Source organism: Mobula birostris, chromosome 8 (assembly GCF_030028105.1).
Source record: "Mobula birostris isolate sMobBir1 chromosome 8, sMobBir1.hap1, whole genome shotgun sequence".
Lineage (NCBI taxonomy): Eukaryota > Metazoa > Chordata > Chondrichthyes > Myliobatiformes > Myliobatidae > Mobula > Mobula birostris.
Window position 1 is genome coordinate 52986637 of NC_092377.1, and position 21559 is coordinate 53008195.

Consider the following 21559-nt stretch of genomic DNA (forward strand, 5'->3'; position numbering starts at 1 on the left):
AAGGACTGTTTGGGGCCCTGAATGGTGGTAAGGGAGGAAGTGTAAGGGCATGTGTAGCACTTGTTCCGCTTACAAGGATAAGTGCCAGGAGGGAGATCAGTGGGGAGGTATGGGGGGGGGAAACGAATGGACAAGGGAGTTGTATAGGGAGCAATCCCTGCAGAAAGCAGAGAGAGAAGGGGAGGGATAGATGTGCTTAGTGGTGGGATCCCGTTGGAGGTGGCCTCCTGTCCCATGGTTCTCTCATATCCCTTTTGCCAATCACCTGTCCAGCTCTTGGCTCCATCCCTCCCCCTCCTGTCTTCTCCTATCATTTTGGATCTCCCCCTCGCCCTCCCACTTTCAAATCTCTTACTAGCTCTTCCTTCAGTTAGTCCTGATGAAGGGTCTCAGCCCGAAACGTCAACTGTACCTCTTCCTAGAGATGCTGCCTGGCCTGCTGCATTCACCAGCAACTTTGATGTGTGTTACTTGAATTTCCAGCATCTGCAGAATTCCTCGTGTGTATGTTAGCCATGATCATATTTTATAGTGGACCAGGCTTGAAAGTAAGTCCATAGGTGATAGAATCAATTTAGTATTGAGTTGAGTGAAGTGACCTATGCTGGTTCAGGATCCTGGTGGTTGATGGGCCATAAGTTGGAGTGAACCAAATTTAATGGGATTATATTATGGACCATGGAACAGTCTGCATGATTTTGAGAAAAAAAATTGTAGAGAGATTACATACTGTTGCAAGAAACATTAGGTTGCGATATTGGTTGATTTTAACTTTTGACATATTGACTGGGTGGGACTCCCATACTGTAAAAGGACTAGAGGGTTTAGAGTTTGGCAAATGTATTCAGGGAAGTTTCTTTAATCAGTACGTAGAAGTTCTAATGAGAGAATGTGCAATACTTGATCTCCTGTTCGGGAATGAGATAGGACAAGTGACAGAAGTTTGTGTAAGGGAACACTTTGCATCTAGTGATCATAATGCCATTAATTTCAAGGTAATTATGGAAAGGGATAGGTCTGATCCTTCGTTTAAGATTCTAAATTGGAGAAAAGAGCAATTTTGATGGTGTCAGAAGGATCTGGCAGTTGTGGAATGGGACAGGCTGTTTTCTGGTAAAGATGTACTTGGTAAGTGGGAGGCCTTTAAAAGTGAAATTTTGAGAGTACAAAGCTTGTATGTGCCAGTCAGAATAAAAAGTAAGGATAAGAGGTTTAGAGGATCTTGGTTTTCTAGAGATATTGAGGCCCTGGTTAAAGTTATTGAGGTGCATAGCAGGAAAAAGCAGGTGGGAACAAATAAGGTGAAGGGGAATCTTAGATATGTTTAGAGTAAAAGAATAGCAAAGGACAAAACTGGTCATCTAGAAGATCAAAATGGTAATCCATGTGTGGAGCCAAAAGGGATTGAGGAGATCTTATGATCTTACATGGATTTTTGCATTTGTATTTACTCAGGAGATGGACACAGAGTCAATAGATATGAGGCAATGCAGCAGTGAGGTTATGGACCCCATACAAATTACAGAGGAGGTTGTGTTTGCTGTCCTGAGGCAGATTAGGGTGGATAAATCCCCGGACTCTGTATACTTAGACTTGTGGAAGGCAAGTACAGAATTTGCTGGAGCCCTAGCAGAGATATTTAAATCATCCTTAGTGAAATGTAAGGTACCAAAGAATTGGAAGATAGTTAATGTTGCTCTCCTGTTTAGGAAAGGCTGTAAGCATAAACCAGGAAATTACAGGGTGGTAAGCCTGATATCAGTAGTGGCAAAGCTACTGGAAGGCATTCTAAGAGAATGACTACATGAGTACGTAGGGATTACTCAGCATGGCTTGGTGCATGGTAGGTTGTGTCCAACCAATCTTATAGTGTTTACTGAGGATGTTACCAGGAAAGGTGATGAAGGCAAGGCAGTGGATGTTGTCTACATGACTTTAGCAAAGCATTTGACAAGGTCCCGCATGGGTGGGGGTTAAGAAGGTTCAGTTGCTTGGCATTCAAATGAGGTAGGACATTGGATTAGACATTGGCTTTTCAGTAGAAGCCAGAGAATGATAATAGATGGTTGCTTCTTTGACTGGAGGCTTGTGATTAGTGGAGTGGCACAAGGTCATTGCTGGGTCTGTTGTTATTTGTAATCTATATCAACGATCTGGATAATAATGGGGTTAACTGGATCAACAAATTTGTGCATAGCACCAACATTGAGGGTGTAGTGGACAGTGAGGAAGACTATTAAATCTTGCAGTGGAATCTGAACCAGCTGGAAAAATGGACTGACAAATGGCGGATGGAACTTAATGCAGAAAAGTGTAAGGTGCTGCACTTTGGGAGGACAAACCAGGGTAGGTCTTATACATTGAACAGTCAGGCACTGAGGAGTGCAGTAGAACAAAGGAATCTGAGAATACAGGTCAATAATTCATCGAAAGTGGCATCACAGGTAGATAGGGTTGTTAATAAAGCTTTTGGCACATTGGCCTTCATAGATCAAAGCACTGAGTACAGGAGTTGGGATGTTATGTTGAAGTTGTAAAAGACCTTGGTGAGGCCTAATTTGGAATATAGTGTGTAGTTTTGTTCATCTACCTACCAGAACGATGTAAATAAGTTTGAGAGAGTGCAGGGAAAACTTACAAGAATGTTATGGGACAGAATCAGAATCAGGTTTAACAACATTGGCATATGTCATGTAAGTTGTTAACTTCGGGCAGCAGCGCAATGCAATACATGATAACTGCAGAATAAATAAATTACGGTAAGTATATACATGTAAATTAAATAGCTAAATTAAAAATACTAGTGCAAAAACAAAAATGGAGGACGTCAGTTATAAGGAAAGATTGAATAGGTTAGAACTTTATTCCCTGGAACTCAGAAGATTGAGGGGAGATTTGATAGAGGTATACAAAACTATGAGTATAAATAGGCTAAATGCAAACAGGCTTTTTCCACTGAGGTTGGTTGAGACTACAACTAGGGGTTATGGATTTAAGGTGAAAGGTGAAATGTTTATAGGGAATATGAGGGGAAACCTCACTCATAGGGTGGTGAGAGTGTGGAGCAAGCTGCCAGTGAAAATGGTGAATGCAATTTCAATGTTCAAGAGAAGTTTGAACAGGACCATGGACAAGAGTGGTATGGAGGGCTATGGTCTGTGTGCAGGTCACTGAGATGAAGGGGTTTAAATGGTTCGGCATGGACTTGATGGACTGGCGGACCTGTTTCTCTGCTGTTTCCTATGACTCTATAATGTATGAGTACAGTGTCTGATGTCACCATGTCTATTACCTTTTAGAAAACCATCTCACATTGCCACTTCTTTCTGACCTATAGTCATGTGTAAAAGGGGTGGAGCACAGTAGCCACATTTGGCAGGAACCTGGTATAGTAATTGACAAATTCTACAAAAGGACCACAACTGTGACATGTCCTTTGGCCTTCTGGCATCCACCCCTGCTTGAATTTTCGCAGCACATTTGTATAATCCCTGTGCATCAATAGTGTAACCAAAGTAAAAGATGCTTGGTTTAAAGAATTCACATTTGTTATGTCATGCTGTGAGCCCATAATCCTCTATTCTTTTTAACACTGTTTTGAGATTTTGGAGATGTTCTTTGTCATCTTTACTGGTAACAATGATATCATCCAGGTAACACTGAGTGCCTGAACAGCTTTGCACCATCTGCTCCATCGCTTTCTGTGGACTGCAAGTGCAGATGCTACTCCAAAGATAAGCCTATTATAGTGACAAAGCCCTTTGTGACTATTTATAGTCAGAAACACTTTGGACTCCCCTTTCATCTCCATTGGTAGCTAGGACTCAGCTAAATCAACTTGGTTTAAGTGTTCCCCTCAGGAAAGGTACTGCAAAGATATCCTCTCTCCTGGGTAGAGGGCATTGATCTACTTCAATACTGAATTGAGAGTGACTTTAAGATCACCACAGATCCTGATGGACCCATTCTTCTTTGCTACTGGTAACATTAGCACTGTCTATGGGCTCCATTAAACCTTGGAAAGAATTCCCTCAGCCTCCAGTCGATCTAACTCACTGGCTATTTTATCATGGATAGCATAAGCAACTGGACGGGCTTTGCAAAACTTGGGTGTGGCATTTTCCTTTAACACTGTTTACCCTTGATATGGTTGAGTTTTCAAATGCCATCCTTGAACACTGCTGTGGCATCATCCAGTATTTTTCTTAATTCAGTTTCAGTTGACTCTATTACAGAGGATGCAGCATGCAAATAGTGAATGGATATCCAATCAAGTTGTAGTTGTCTCAGTCACTCATGTCCCAATATTAGCAGTCCTCCTGTTGTTTTTTAAACCACACACAAGCTCATTGTGGCTTATTGTTTTTTATACTTCACTGTTACAAATGTAATTACCACAGAAATGAGCTTTTCTCCAGTATAAGGTCTTACTGGATATCTACAGACTTCAGTCAAAATCTTTCGAATGCCACTCAAACTCATTTTGTGGAATGACAAAAACAGCTAAGCCAGTTTCCAATTCCATTTTTAATTACTTTGACACTCACCTCTAAGTTAAGCCATATTGCTTGTCTATTGATAGTTTTCACATTGTAAATCTCAAACCTACATTGTTCTGTGTGTTACTCTCATCATTATCATTTTTTCCATCAACAACATGCAGATTAATGCTCTTTTTGAAACTGCAACTTGACTTTTCATCTTTTTTTCCCTTCCTGTGCAGTCCATTTATTTTAGTCTGCCTGACATGGTCTTTGTATGAGTCTTACCTTGTTGTTTTTACTGTAAGTTTCGCCTTTAAATCTGCATTGGTATAGTGTATGTGAGCCACTGCCCCAATGGAAACACAATTTTTTTCTGCCAGCCAAGGTTCTGTTTAAACATTACAATTTTGTTCATGCTCACTTTCATTCCCGACTGCAACTCAATTGCGCCTGTCTGCTGTTTGCATTGATACAGCTATTTCAACTGCTATTTTAAAAGTAAGCTATGATTTAGTTAGGAGCTGTTTTTGAATGCTTTCTTATAAGATTCCACAAACTAAACGGTTTCTCAATGCATTATTAAGCCCATTACCCGAACTATCAATACTCAAACAACTTCTTCAATTCAGCCACGTACACTGAAATGGACTGCCCTTTATTTTGCTTCTGCTTATGAAACTTTCCTTTTGATTCTGCTTATGAAACCTAAAATATTCTGCAATCAACAATGTTTCCAGTTCCAATTGTTCCTGCATTACCTTCCCAATATCAGGAAAGCTCATTTCAGTTGGTTTGGTGAGCAGTCAAACGATATGCATTTAAAAGCTATGCACTCAGCAAAATTGGCACATTCTCCTCATCAGCTATTTCATTTGCTTTAAAATACTGCCCAATCCATTCAGTATACAAAATTCAAGTTGTTTCTTGTGTAGTCATACGTGTTACTCTTTCCAATATAGCCAGCAACTTTTCCTATTTTTTGTATAAGATTATTATCATCTGGTTTATGAACAGGTGAGTTTATCTGTTTGCTGTCTTCATTAAATCCAAACTTCCCCTTTTCCAAAGAAGCATGTGCTGCACTCTTTGTTTTTTACTCACCCATTTCTCACAGGCGTTTTTTTTAAAATTTGAATGTCTTGCTATGTTTCAACAGGTACATAGTCATCTCTGGTTCATCTAGAAAATAACTCGTCACCACCGCTATGATTTGTAACTCCAAAACATTAAAGTAATTGCAAGAAGAAAAACAGGAATCCAAGAATGCGTCTTAATTTTGTTTTTACTTTAAGTGAGGCGCATACGTGTGACATGGTAGCATCTTGATGTATGCAATTCACATATTTTACATATAATCCATAATGAATTATTTAAAGAAATAAAGAATTCTTACTGAAATGATATATTTACAATATTGCTCAAATATTACTAAAATATTACATACACAACAATGATCAAGGCCACAAATGTGGCACAAAGACCACAGTCTATCAGGCAGCGGTAGTGTCTATTGTTTCCTTTGCTTCTGACCCATTGATTGCTTACAGGAACCACCTCAAAGCATTAGAGAGGAACAACTAATCCTCCAAATCCACCTGCTATCCAACATCAATATCATCACCACTCAGGCCAATATCCCTGCTCAAATGTCCTAATTACAAAGAACAATGCAGCTGCTGAAGCAGAGTGAACTTCAGCCATCCCATGGAAAGTGAATAGGAGGCATGAGCACATTCAAGATCAAAATCTGTCTAAATAGTTGAATAGGTGTAGAAGGTTGCTTGACCTATTCCAGTTTTCATCTCTTGCTAATTGTTAAATTGACATGATTTTAAGGGCTGGTAAAATTTAACTCACATCTTCAAAGATGACTATTCACTTGATATCAAACATCAATAACTAAAGCTGATACAATCAGCTCATCCTCTCTCAGGGACCAACACATTACCAAATGATGGAAGCACCACCTGACGTTTAAAGCTATGCTTAAATAAGAAGCACTTACTCTTGATTATGACTTCACAGAAATTTTCATTCTAGATTACGATTGCACAGAATTTTGACACTGAAACTTGCCTTGATCCTTACAACAAAAATATGCTGAAAGATCCTTATTTTCACACAAAATCAGAAAAAAGCAAAAACTCATGATTAAATACCTGAGTCATAATGTCTCTTGTGGTTGTTGACCTCCCCTTCCTGGTGGTGGTAGTTGCCATTGTGGTTGTAGTTTCCATGATGGTAGTTGATACTTCATGTGGCTTTGATGTGGTTGTTGTTTCTGTTGTCATTGAAGACACTTCCCCTACTAATCTCACGTTTCCTTCTATTCTGATATTTGGATCATTTTCAGCGGCCATATTAAGCACCTTCAAGCCATTGTAGTACAGGCCAGTTAGCTGGCCCTGGAATGGACGATCTTTATCCTTGCCACCAATTTTTATAGTTGCTTGGCTATTGAAGATTGTAAGCTGTCGTCCTGTGGAAACATCGTTACATATATAGGGAAAATGTTGAATGTGGACTTAATTAAATTAGGAATTTTATTTTACATTTATGTGAAGTAACAAATAATTTATGAGATGATTAAGGAATGCAATAAATTACTTAAGAACACTATGAAGAGTAATTTATTGCTCTGATGGAATATATGAGAAATGTAGAATTTCAGTAAATATTGTCTTCGATTAACGTAATTGTTTTGGTTGCTTAAAGGGCAATCAGATCTGCTTCTTTCTATTTACCTTGGCACAGCATTCTTTCCAATGCAATTTTTATGGAATTTGGAGTACAAACATACAGGTATAAAAATACAGTTGCTTCACAAAAAAAATACACGTTGTAAGAGCATATGAGAATGTTTGATTGCCTTCCAGCAAGCCTACCTTTGGTTCAAAATTAAAAAAAAACAAAACCAGCAATGCAGATGTGAACTTACAAGAGACACATAAAATGAGATAATTATGTGAAACATTTCACTCCAACAGAACAAACCTTTTCAACAGTATCACTTCTTGATTTGTGACAAAAATCATTTATTATCTGTTTAAAGGGTTCAGTTTTAGCACAGCAAAAGCATGCAGCAAATGTCAGTTTTTATTGTTAACTTCTTTTCATACTATAATTCCTTCAAATGTTTGAAATAAACGTTAAAGGGACTTCAGATCTTCTTTCCAATTCACATGATGCACTATTTAAGTTATATATAGTTTAAAAGGACGTTGTTGCAGAAATGTAAACATGGATCACTGCTAATTGTACATCCTTTAATGATTAAATTTAGACATAGTAAACATATTCTGAACAGGATTTATCACTGTTTGTTAAATGTCTAGGATTAATGTTGTACATTGATCACAATTAGAAAACTATATTTAACAGTCCCTTTAACCTTAAGTTAATGGGGTATCCTTATTAAACTGTTGATATTTCATAATGGGAAAATAATTTTTCAACACGCAATGCAATAATTCTAACTATTGTTTAAAACATTGTGTTTTATTTAATTTTACTGGCAATTTATATTTTAAGTTTATTAGTGTTACAATCCAACACTACTTGGTTATGTTCAAATTATTTTTTATTTGAAGTTTTAATCAATGTTTTTACCTTTGTCGAGTAGCCAATCATCAACTACTCGACCAAGTCGATATGGGATTCGCTGTCTAGCAATCGCCAGGCGTTCGTTATCATTGTTTCCTTTAAAGTTTAAAGAGACATTTCATTGGTTAAAATCTGTAACGTCAAAGGTTAAAGGTTAATACTTAAATCTTGAGCTATACAGTTGTCACATGAATTTTGAATTTGGTAGTTTAAGAAATGCTACCTACAACATTTCAAGTTTCAAATTTTTCAGGCAGTTATTTTTTTAGCAAACAAAATTATTGTATTAATTAAGAATTAGAAAGCTGCATCACCTCCTAAGTTATTGAAGTTATATTATAGACAAACCGAACACAACAAATTAAATCATATCATATAACAACTTTACAAAAATATTCATCTGACTGCTAGTTTTGAAGAGAGCCCATATTATCTAGTTAAATCTTGATTCAATTGTCTGATTTATTTGTGTTCACTGTAACTCTTCTTCATGTTAGTCTTGTAACAAAAAAAGGCTATAAAAACTTAATGCCTGTGACATGCACTTTCTTTCCATGCCTTAACACAGAGCTCATATTAATTTTTCTTTTGTATTCTAAAATTAAAAACAATACATAATTCAAACTTGAAAAGCATAAGGTGGTAAAATGGTTTCTAATAATTCTTAAAATTCATTAAACTCATTATCGACAATACAAAACCATAGTGCTCCAATAAATACTACACAAAACATAAGTGTAGATATCAATACTGATTTTAATATAAGGTAAGTGAGGCTTTGACAAAAGCAGCTGTAAATTTAACAATCCATTTCTTTCCTAGTTGACATTATGCAACTGATTAATTAAAAAAATACAGCAAAGTAATTGAAATGGTTTTGGTTGCTTCTTGCTGAATTAGTTTCTACAATTCAAGTGATTCTGAAAATAAGTTTTATTTGCTATATCTGCAATAATTCTACAGAGACAACACACACACACACACACACACACACACACATACACATTGCTATATGACTTTGCTATTCCATTAAAATGATTCTATATTAAGTTTTCAAAATTTCTTCTCAAGTCCCTCAGGCTTGTAGATCACGGCAAAATATTGGCCAACTAACCAATATGAATTGATTGGTCAATTTTCAATAAGTAATCATGAAGGATTATGTTATTCCCTCAAGCTGGCCACATCAATGCTGGGACACCTCCTGAGTAGCTGCAACTGAGATATAATTCATTAATTCCTTTCAAATTGAAAATAACTAACCAGGGAAAAAAATGCCTGTCACATGACACAATCTCTGGTTTATGTATCTTTATCATACATAAAATTCAAGATTACTTTCTTGAAATGAGTCAAAACTTCAATCAGAAAAAAGTATGGCTTTTCCAGAATATGCTAGAATTATTAAAATAACTCAAAAAAATAGTTTGTGAGAAAGAATACATATTTATGTTTAGTTACTGTTTCCTTTTAAAATATTTTGCGAATGTATAATTGCCTGTGAAGTCTGTTTTTCTATTTCTAAAGTACTCCAGTAAACACCTGAGAAATCCACAGTTTTTCACTCCACAGTTGTCAAAGTTTATATTGCTTTGTCTGAGTGACATGCCTCATCTATCATGGTACATAGCCATTCAGGTTTCTGGCATGAAATCTGTTTGCGACTTCAATGTAAGATGACTTGAAAAAGATTTGGTTTGGATAAGAGATGATCATCCAAAGGCTGTGGAATGGCATTGCCCTTGCTGATTGAATTCCTCACAGCTTCATTCTTTCACTGAACAGACAATATTTTGTCACATTGTAGTGTATTAATTCTGTATGAACAGGTAGACTTCAAGGGAATAACAGTAATTTAACACATTCTGAGAAAGCAGTGAAAAGTGAAAGGTCAAACCTTTGAATCAGAACTAAAATCGGCAGCAGATTTGAGAAGGAGCAGTGAGAAAAGAAATCTTAATCGTATCTCCATACCTGTGGGTCAGATGGAATAGACTAGCTATGTCAAGCCAACGGCTGTGTGATTTTGCTTTCCCCAGTGTATTATATTGTCACTACTGAAATCTAATTCTGTTTTGCCCTCTCTCAAATAAAGGTGTCAGTCATTTGTCATGAACCACCAGTAACATTATTGAAAGGCAATGAAGGAGAGAGATGGTAAGTTGTTGAAGCAACAGAAGAAAATAACTAAAATAAAACCAGAGTATATGTTTTACCTTAACAAATGTCCCTTTTCTTTACTATTTTGCTCTAATTATTCTCTTTCTATGCTGGAACTAACTAATGTCAATCATCACTGTCATTCTCAGTGCTTGTTCTATCATTGTATGCTGCATCATCAATAGTGCAAAATTTAATGTACGAACGTTTGTATTGTAAAAGAAGAGAATCCTCCAGCATTTACTGTGTTGTCTGAAAATGGGTGCACAATGACAGCTTATGTAATAGAAATGCAAGCACAATTTAAAGTACTGCATAATAAGTACAGATGGATGTTTTTTAGGCTGTAATCAAGAAGATCAGATGAGCTATGAAAATTTGGAAGTCTTATAACATCTATCTCAGCAGACACCTCAGTTTTATTCTTCAAATAATTGTGACTACAATTTAGATTTTAAAAATTATATTAGCATTAGAGGCTGCCCAAAAGAGATTCACCAGGCTAACTGGAATGAGAGAGTTGTCTTCTTATCATCCTATAATGTGTCAGGTAGATACTTCATGATATCACTCCACAGAATTAATAGCAACACACAGATTTAGATCGTGACTCCCAGCAGGACTAGATGTCCACTGAGAAACAGCAGGGGAAGACAGGAAGAGGAAAAATCTCAGTAAATGTTAATATTGCTCTCTTTTTCATGCACCCTGGAAGCAAACTGCAAGGCAATATTTACTGTAAACCATTGGAATTCATTTGGAAATTTGATGGGGAAGAAGTGTAAGAATATATTAACTTCAACCAATTTAAAATTTATATCAAAAATAGAAGAGTACAACACAGTATGAGGCAATTGGCCCATCATGTTGCACCAACATATACAAAACTACTCCATAATCAATGTATCGCTTCTCTCCACTATCACCTAGGGCCGTGCATTCTAGGCACCTACCACTCTGTAAAAATATACTATCTCTGACATCTCCTCTAATCTTTCCTCCACTCACTTTACTACCCTGGGAAAAAAAGTGCTGACTATCCACTCTTGTCGGTGCCTCTCATAATGTTATCCACCTCCACTATATTGCCTCTCATTTTCCTTCACTCCAAAATCAAAAACTCTTAGCTTGCTCAACCTTCCTTCATATTCTATAATCCAGGCAGCATCTTCCTCACCATCCCTAACGCTTTCACATCCTTCCAGCAGGTTTGTGATGTTTAGCTCCAATGCCTAGAGTATTTTATGGAAAACCATTGTTTTCAACATTCAAAGATTTTTCAATGCCAATGGAAACAAATGGCTAGACATTTCTACCGAATCTAGAACATGCTTCTACGGTTAGTTAAAAATTTGAAGAACAATGTCAAAGGGAAAAGATCATGCTTTTAGGACATCCCAAAGTACAAAACACCCTATTAAGTATATGAAAATGTAATCCTCAGACTTAATATTTATTATCATGAAAACACAGCTTAACAATTTCACTGAGATACCGTGGAGCAATAATAAGGGTCTCGGCCCAAAATGTGGTCAGCTTATTCATTTCCGTGGATGCTGCCTGACCTGCTGAGTTGGAAACATAGAAACATAGAAAACCTACAGCACAATACAGGCCCTTCAACCCACAAAGTTGTGCCAAACATGTCCCTACCTTAGAAATTACTAGGCTTACCCATAGCCCTCTATTTTTCTAAGCTCCATGTACCTATCCAAAAGTTTCTTAAAAGACCCAATCGTATCCACCTCCACGACCATTGCTGGCAACCCATTCCACGCACTCACTACTCTCTGCGTAAAAAACTTACCCCTGACATCTCCTCTGTACCTACTCCCCAGCACATTAAACCTGTGTCCTCTTGTGGCAACCATTTCAGCCCTGGGAAAAAGCCCCTGACTATCCAAACGATCAATGCCTCTCATCATCTAATATACCTCTAACAGGTCACTTCTCATCCTCCATCGCTCCAAGGAGAAAAGGCCGAATTCACTCAACCTATTCTCATAAGGCATTCTCCCCAATCCAGGGAACATCCTTGTAAATCCCCTCTGCACCCTTTCTATGGCTTGCACATCCTTCCTGTAGTGAGGCGACCAGAACTGACCACAGTACTCCAAGTGGGGTCTGACCAGGATCCTATATAGCTGCAACATTACCTCTCGGCTCCTAAATTCAATTCCACGATTGATGAAGGCCAATACACCGTATGCGTTCTTAACCACAGAGTCAACCTGCACAGCTGCTTTGAGCGTCCTATGGACACGGACCCCAAGATCCCTCTGATCATCGACACTGCCAAGAGTCTTACCATTAATACTATATTCTGCCATCATATCTGACCTACCAAAATGAACCACCTCACACCTATCTGGGTTGAACTCCATCTGTCACTTCTCGGCCTAGTTTTACATTCCATCAATGTCCCGCAGTAACCTCTGACAGCCCTCCACACTATCCACAACACCCCCAACCTTTGTGTCATCAGCAAACTTACTAACCCATCCCTCCACTTCCTCATCCAGGTCATTTATAAAAATCACAAAGAGCAAGGGTCCTAGAACGGATCCCTGAGGCACATTTCCCCAAACATTTTGTGTATGTTGCTTTGGATTTCCAGCATCTGCCGAATCTCTTGTCTTTATGATTTCATTTATTAATTTGTTTGTTCTATAAAATATGAGTGAATTGTAACCATTTTGAACATCTAAAATGACAGCAGGGTGGGTTCATTATCATAAATCACCTCATATAGCTTCTATGGTTCTGTTTCAATATACTGAGAAGCTTCCTGTCAATTCTTCAATATTGACATTTTAAAGACATTCAAGGAGTTTGAATGAAAACTTATGATTAAAGATTGTTCTGAAGTCATAATGTCATAATATTTAAGGCTATTCTGTTGGAATTTAACATGGTGATAGCACAGGACAGTTAACATCTTAGTCCACCTGTATTTTTAAATCTTTTTAACTCTGCAGTTGACAAGAATGTGCTATCTGTCTTGAGACCTGCCATTCTTAGTTTAAAACAATTTAAAATTTTAATATTTTACATTTTGCCTGTTTGATCATTGTTTACAAAAGTATAAAATTGATTTTCATGAAGGAAGATTGAGGTAGAGGGAGTAGAGAATGGAGGGTCCCTAATAATTTCTGTATTGGTTATATATTTACTAAACTGCAGCAAAATGCAGCTAATGAAGAATAACAAATGTAAATTTCCATAGTGTCCAGGTCTGAACTTCAGGAGAAATCCTTTCCTTCCCCCCAGCACCCCCCCTCCACAAACTGCAATGAATTAATGTAAATGTCAGAAAATCTCTCACTTGCTACATCACAAATATTTTGACCTATACTCCCTATTTGAACTGAACCTTTTGCAAGCAGTTCAGCCAGAACTTGCTAGCCTCATCAGCCATACAGAATCACCGCCCAAATTCTCCCATTACCTCATCCAAAAGCTGAAGGACAATCTTCAGAATGCTGCCATTCTGAAACATTTTTAAATAAATTGAAATGAAATGAATAATGAAAAAGTTTAAAGTTATTTATTAAAAACACAAATAAGTATGAATAATATAAAGCAAAATGAATAAGTTAATCATTTTCCCTTTGGGAACTCTGCAATCCTCATCAGTGGAAAGCTATGTCCAGAACTTTTGAGTTCAACTCAACATGAGACAAACAATTTGAGACTGAGCTCAATTTCGAAGACCAAATAGCAGTGCTTCCATTGGGAACCAACAGCATCAGTCAACAAAATTGCATGCATAAATGTTTATTCTGATCAGCAACACATTGCACATAGGCACATAGTCAGAAACTATTACTTTCTTCTGTATGATTAAGTAAATTTATACTGTTGCAACATTCAGTTTATAATTGTAGCACTGGATTGCCTCTCTTCGCTTCACCTATAACCATAGTTATATGATAACTGATCTGTAATGTCATTTTTGATACACCTTTCAAACTGTACATGTACTGTACTACAATTCTAATTTGACAGCATTTGATGGTAACAAAAAAAGATCCACATTTCGCTATTCAACTGGACATTCAATTCACTTCACTATTTATTTCAAATAACTTTATTGTAAGGATAAATACAGAACTAAACTGCAGCTATTCATAGATGATATGCCACAGTTCTGAGCAGGAATGACCACACCATCTGTCACTTCCATCAAACTGTGCAGGGTAGGGAAGTGTCATCACACTCCCTGAGAATTATGTATGGTTTGAAGTCAACCAACTGGAACAATAGAAGGGAGGTCATTGTTTAGATGAGAGCTTGCAAGCTCAAAGCCATAGGCATCAGATTTGATGGAAAATGGCATTCAGAAGATAAAATCTGTTACATGTCACAACTCAGCTAACTGAATGAGCCTGTGGCAAAGCAAGTACTTTAGTCTTCACTGCACTGAAGAGTGGCATTTCAATTTGTATATTTGTGCTTGCCAGTCATTTTATTATCCAAGAATCATCAATTACAAATTGCACAATTTAATGATCATACATTTTATTTTTTGCTATTGGTCAGATATGTAAACAGATCTTGTAAACAATGACTGAATGGCACAAATACACAAGCATTACTATCCTCCTTCATTTCAGTCTTTAGATGGCGAGTTTTATTTATGCAGTGTATACATATATCAAAAATAACATTGATACTGGCTAAATGCAAGTGAATACAAAGTAACACTAGATTGTCCTGTTTCATACTTGCTAAAAAAAAATTCCCAGCTTTTCTTCTTTCATTTTCAGGACCACATTTTGCCATGAGTTCTTGCTTCAGGGCAAAAAACATACTAGTTTTGAGAACTATATTTCCTATTGGATGTCCAATAGGAAATCTAAAATCTCACAAAGTCTGGTGTAACTAGACAAAGTTTTAGTAAGCATTTAAAAATATTATATGTTTATGGGAGGTACATTTATGCGGTCAGATTCATTCATCCAGAAATGGATTCATATGGATTCATGATGAAAAATAATGTCAGTGTCTGGTCCTCCGTATGTGAAAAACTTGTTTTTATATAATTTAAAACTGTAAAAACCTAATAAAGTTAGATTTACTTGTTACAATTTTGTACTGTATGCAGTTCCTTTTTTTAAGCTGCTTGTTAGTTTCTTTACACTTTAAAAAAGCAGCTTAATTTAAGGCACTTCCTTAAGCTCTGCAAACAAACATAGTTATTGTAAATCCACAATAAAGATTATTTCAGTCTGAATCCAATTTTAGGGCTGGATGTAGGGCTGGGAACCTGCAAAATATTTTTAAAAGCAGATATGATATCAATTGTACTCAAAAATGAATCTTCTGCATTGATTTGATTGATATGGGGCTGAACAAAGCTTCACAGCATCTACTGAAACGCAGCCCCAAAATTTCAAGGTTGTCTTTTAATTTAAATAGAGTTTGCAATATTTGTGATGGATTAATCAATTACACATAGTGCCTTTGTTAAAAGAGTGGGATTAATTTATTATTATTCCTCTCTGGTATTTTAAGATTAGTTTACTATTATTCCTCTCAGGGAGTTTAATTTCCAAATAAATATCTTCCTTCCCTTCTTCTGAATAGTGGTGATATCTGGGGAAAATAAGAAAGCCAACTGTGAAAAGACAACAATGACAATTTGTTGCCACGGGCAGCAGTGGAGGCCAAGTCATTGGGTGTATTTAAGGCAGAGATCAATAGGTATCTGAGTAGCCAGGGCATCAAAGGTTATGGTGAGAAGGTGGGGGAGTGGGACTAAACAGGAGAAAATGGATCAGCTCATGATAAAATGGCAGAGCAGACTCGATGGGCCGAATGGTCTACTTCTGCTCCTTTGTCTTATGGTCTTATGGACAAACTTTCAACAGGAACTGTCACCAAAGCTTTAGAAAATAGGACTTTATACATTATAAATGAAAAATAACAATTGAAATAAGTTCAACTCAGGCCGGCTGGTGGCACAATAACATCCGTGGCGGACCCGGGAGCGGAGGTTCCCGGGTTTGAAACCAGTCGGGTCCACTCCCGAGTACGCTTTCCATCCGTGCCAGGTTGAGTGTCGAGATCGCAACTCGACCTTGTAAAATAAAAAAAGGGAAAAATACTGCGAAAATGTCTGTGTAAGGAGTGGCGCGCCACACAGTTTCTTTCTCGCTCTGTGCCTTGTAAAAAAGCCATGAAAAAGACATCATCATGGACGCATGCACAGACACACGCACAGACTCACGCACAGACTTGAACGCACTCAGGCACACACCAAAAAAAAAGTAAAATATGAAAAATAAGTTCAACTCAGCAACATATTCTCCAGAACTAGACAATTTTCAGAGAGCCAAATATTCTGCTGGTATATAAAAAATTTAACTGATGATCAGAAAGTTATGGAGATTTTGATGGTGTGAAAATGACAAATCGCGTTCTTCCTTTAAGAATTTATTGAACTGCGATGGTTAATTTCAAATTGTCAAGAAACATGCAGCAGATTAATAGAATAGCTCAGTTCTATTGGATCAGGTGTACAAAGTGCTTTGTCACAATTAAGTTGACCGTTGCATATTTGAAAATAAAAGTTACCCAAAGATTTGATATTGCATAGATTAAAGAAATGGGGTTTAGATTTCTTTGGCGTCAACTTCTAAGGTTAGTTTATGTTATAATACTTAGAACATACTTTAATAATACATTCCAGTATTGCATTTTCTCATGGCAAATATGAAAAATCCTGTGACTGTTATTTTAACAGAGGCTTGATTAAAAGTCTCCAGTTTTTGCACTGTACGGCTGCTGACTGTACATTCTAGCCATTGTATCCTGAAACACAGGTAGTGACTGTACTCAAAAATTATATGAGACTAGGACATTTAAATTTCAATAGTTCTGGCTCAAATACAATAAAAGTAATTTAGAAAATAAAAGAATAATTGCATGAGACAATTGGAAAATTGTATTTTCATGCATTCCAGATGAAATATACGGATGTTTTCTGACAATCTGAAGCAGAGCACTGAAGCAGCAGATCACATATTTTCCTTGTGCCAATGCCAATGGCGAGATGTGTAGTAAAGGAATTTAAACTGCTAATATTTAGATTGGTTTACTATTCATCTGCTTTTGCAGAGAGTGCCAATGATATTTTATCCCTAAGACAGTCCTTCCTACAAAAGTGTTGATCAGTAAAGCACTAGCATTCTCAGCATTACAGGCGCCACTTTACAAAATGAATGAGACATGTGGCAATACAGCTGGAGGCATAAACATGCTTTCTACAATATTTCATGGTATTTTATACAATGCTACCATATCCAAAATCATAAAAATGTCGAACAAATTTACATTAGTTGTTAGAGCTAACATACAGGTTTCTGGAGCATAAGATCTAATGGACCTGATTCTATGAAATCACTGACCTAAAACAAGACTAGCTAACCACTTAAATGGCCTTTGCGTGCCTGTTACTTGAATAGCACAAAAGAAATGGAAGATGATGACAAAATGTGCTCAAAATGATCACTGATTTCTGAAACATATTGATTATATTGATGAAGGAAGATAATTTCTTTTCATGTGCACTGAATCTTGCTACTTGCTGATAGCATTCATCATTACTGCATCACATGGCCTTTATTTCTGCACACAAGTCCTCCAGAAAGAAGGTCCATACATTTTATTCCTGACATAGTACATCACTCAGAGAAAACACAATATTCAAAATCAAAGTTGGTTTGTCACCTGAATTTCTATCAACAAAGTATTACAGCCTGTATGAATACTTCAGAACGGATTAACATAATGCAAGACTCAATAATGAATTTCCAGTGTTAGGATCTATAAGGAAGTGCTGTGCTTCATTATTACATCATATGCATGGCTTGAGAACTGGAAAATATTTCTATACGTATGCATTTAATCAGTAACATGCCTAGGTTAGGACTAGTCTAAGCTTCCCAAAGTCTTGACTGGCCACTACTTGTATATTTTGTTATTAAAAGAAATAAATTTTCAATGCACTTATCATTCAATGAGGAAGTATTAATATGAAATATTTAAAAACTGAAAATTGAATTTTACATTCTTCCATTTCATTTCTTGTATCTTCTTTGTTAAACTGAGAATTCACAGATCAGAACACATGGTCAATTGGGGTGCCATGGTAGTGTAGGAGTTAGTGTGATACAATTACAGCTTGGAGTGTCGGAGTTCTATGTCCAGTCCAGTTCCAGTGTCTGCTGTAAGAATGTTCTGGATACAGGTACGTCTCCTCTGGGTTCTTTGGTTTCCCTTCTCAGTCCAAAGACGTACTAGTTAGTAGGTTAACTGGTCATTGTAAATCACCCTGCAATTAGGCTAAGGTTAAACAGGTGGGTTACTGGGCAGGGTGGCTCATTGAACTGGAAGGACCTAATCTACACTGCATTTCCTAAAAATAAAAAAAAAGTTTATCAATGTTTTCTTCCAATCAGCAGTTGGCAGGGTCATGCAAGAGAACAGGGTTGCAGACATTCTCTGCTCCGCACTGCTCTTGAAACTTGCACTCTGCTTAACACTGCCAGAATCAGAGACTGCCGCCTCGGTCTGGGTGTGAACTCAGATGTGAGAGAGAATCGCAGAGCTGAAATGATGACAAGAACCCTTTTAGTTTCTTCTGCACTTTACCAGCATGCTAGGCAAATTGGTCATGCCCATAAAGCTAATACATCTTTCATACAGAAGGAGAAGATTGCTCGTTTATCTTTTAGAATGATATCAGAAGATCTCAAGTTCAGTAGAGGTAGAATACAATGGCTGGAGGTGAGAAAATCAGGAGGAAGGAAACAGTTTTATAATGTAGGACCTCAAGCTCTCCTGCACATTTTGAGCTCTAAAAAAGAGCTTTCTCTCATCTTTCCTTTGCACAGTGGCCTGATCACTGTGCAAACTATGCTTGAGGGCCAACCATCTTTGGAAAAGTGCTTGAATTAAGCACCAAGATCATTGTCTACACTAATCTAGATTTCTACATGTGTGATTAGATAACTCTAGGGACTTCAGGGAGGCAAGGAGCATCTGTACACTTTTCTGTTCAAGTTTCCATCAGATGAATGGCTGAGGTACAATCCATAAGCATGTGGTAGACTGCAGAACAAACAAGAGATTCCACACATATTAACCTAATTAAATTTAATAATAAGCTTATGAGAGGAAAAAGACCAAGTACTCTGAACTGGCAACTGAAGCTGCCCAGAATGGCTGGAAGATCAAGATTTTCCCTGTAGAAGTGGGAGGCAGGGGATTCGTTGCTACATCTACGACCAGTCTATTGAAGAAGATGGGGGTGAGGGGTCAGTCCCTCCAACAAGCAATCAAGTCCTTGTCAAATGCAGCAGAAGAAAGCAGCAATTAGATTTGGATTAAAAGGAAAGACAACAACTGGGCTGCGAGATGAAGACAGGAGGGTATGGAACTGAGGGGGGTGTATCTGGGATGCCAGGTAGCACCGTTGAGCCCTCTGGAGACGTCGTGGGCTTATCAACGAAACATCAAAGAAGGAGGATGCCTACCTGATGACCCCGATGATGTACCTACCCTCCCTCCTTGTCACCACTCCAAACCCACTGCCAACATTGAGGGTGCCAATTTACCATAGGGATTGAAACATCAAGTCCTAGTAGCTCTGCTCTACACTACAGGACAGCCAAATTTAACTCGGATTCTCGTATGTGCTTTTTCATCATTGCAGTTCCTTTGGTCAGGGCTTACCCCTGTTGCTTAATATCCTTAAAGGGACTTTATCCCAGCTTATATATTTATTACCTTCTTGCAATTCTTTCAATCTAACCCCAGCAACATCATAGAAACATCTGTTATTAGAAATGTATGTTTCTCTAATTAGCTAAGCAATAAAAAGAAAATGAGAAATTGTGTTTTAAATAGAGTAAACTGAATTTGTTTTTGGCTGACTTACAATTTCACTATTTGCAGTTGTTTACTGAGTCAGTAGAATATAAATTATTTTTCATGCCTGTCCATGACATTGCCTTTATTTCTTTTCAGAACCATGAAAAATAATCTTAAGTTATTTGGTGCCAAGAAATAACAACATACATAATTACAATTTACATCTGAAATGATCAATATTAACTTGAAAGCAATTATTTAATGCAACGGCAGTCATCTTTCAAAGCTTGAAATCAAATTACTCTTTATCTGCCAACAATGTTCTGCTTGGGAGATGGTGGTTATGTTTTCTATGCATGCATTCATTAGTAATGTTCTCAGAACTCAGTAATGCCATTCATGTCCCCTTTATCATTGAACATGCAGGTATACTCAAGAAACTCAACAAACTGACTGCTGCATGACATGAATTTGGCTGCTTTGTTTCTCTTTTGCTGGAACATCTAAGCAACCAACATAGATGATAGCTCTGGAAACCTATTATCAGATAAGCTGATGGAGCTTTTACAGTATATATAGTTAACTGTATGACAGTAACTACTGTAATCTTGTACAAAATCTCTAACCTAACTATTATTAAATAACTTAATGGTTTATACACTTGCATTATTAGTCAAACAAGGATTTTCTGGAATTCTCTTCTGATTTCAATATTTTAAGTAGTTCACAGAACAAGTTTAAAACTCCTTTTCCAAGAAAACAAAGTAATTGCAGCCGTCCTGCCATACTTTTTTCCACTCAAGGTGAATTTATTTGTATTTTACATGTTAAAGCAATTAATTCATTCTCATACCTTGGGCAAAAATGAAGATTGAATTTTATACAGTAGGCTACTTCCCTTTCATAGAATTAATGTTCATGTCAAAATAAATTATATAACACGTGAGGAAAAGATAACATTTACAGTTTCAGATAATTAAATGGGTACGGTAAACCTGCGAAATCCATCTCCCACCACTTTATTGTGTATAACTGATTTAAGACTGAAACATTCCTCATTCTCTGTTTCTATTTAGGGCTAACATTTCTCATAGACTCTTTAATTTGACTATTATCCAGAAATATAGTAGGGATGCTTTCATTTCTGCAGATAGGCTTGATATGTTACAGCCCAGAACACTGGCTAAAATGAAGTTTTGTAACCCATTGTGTAAGATGACATTTTTAAAACAGATCACTACCTACGGTTCTATATGTGTTCATGTTTAATTATGTTTTTTTGCTGAATGAAATTGAATAGGAGTATGATTAAGTTAACCAATCTCCAGCAAATTGGCCAAGATCATATGTGAACAGAGGTACTGACTATGGCAAAATATTGAACAACACAATACAGGTTTATACATCCACATTGTGTATTTAACACTGAAATA

At 37.0% G+C, this 21559-nt stretch overlaps 1 protein-coding gene across 1 annotated transcript in view; it reads right to left on the bottom strand.

Moving 5' to 3' along the window:
• The window catches only part of nrxn1a (neurexin 1a), a 1764001-nt gene that overhangs the window by 137899 nt on the left and 1604543 nt on the right, over positions 1 to 21559 (bottom strand). The window contains exons 21-22 of the mRNA XM_072265192.1: positions 8094 to 8183; positions 6644 to 6963 (exon numbers count right to left, since the gene is read on the bottom strand). Coding sequence (XP_072121293.1) covers positions 6644 to 6963; positions 8094 to 8183 — 410 coding nt within the window. The remainder of the gene's footprint in view (positions 1 to 6643; positions 6964 to 8093; positions 8184 to 21559) is intronic.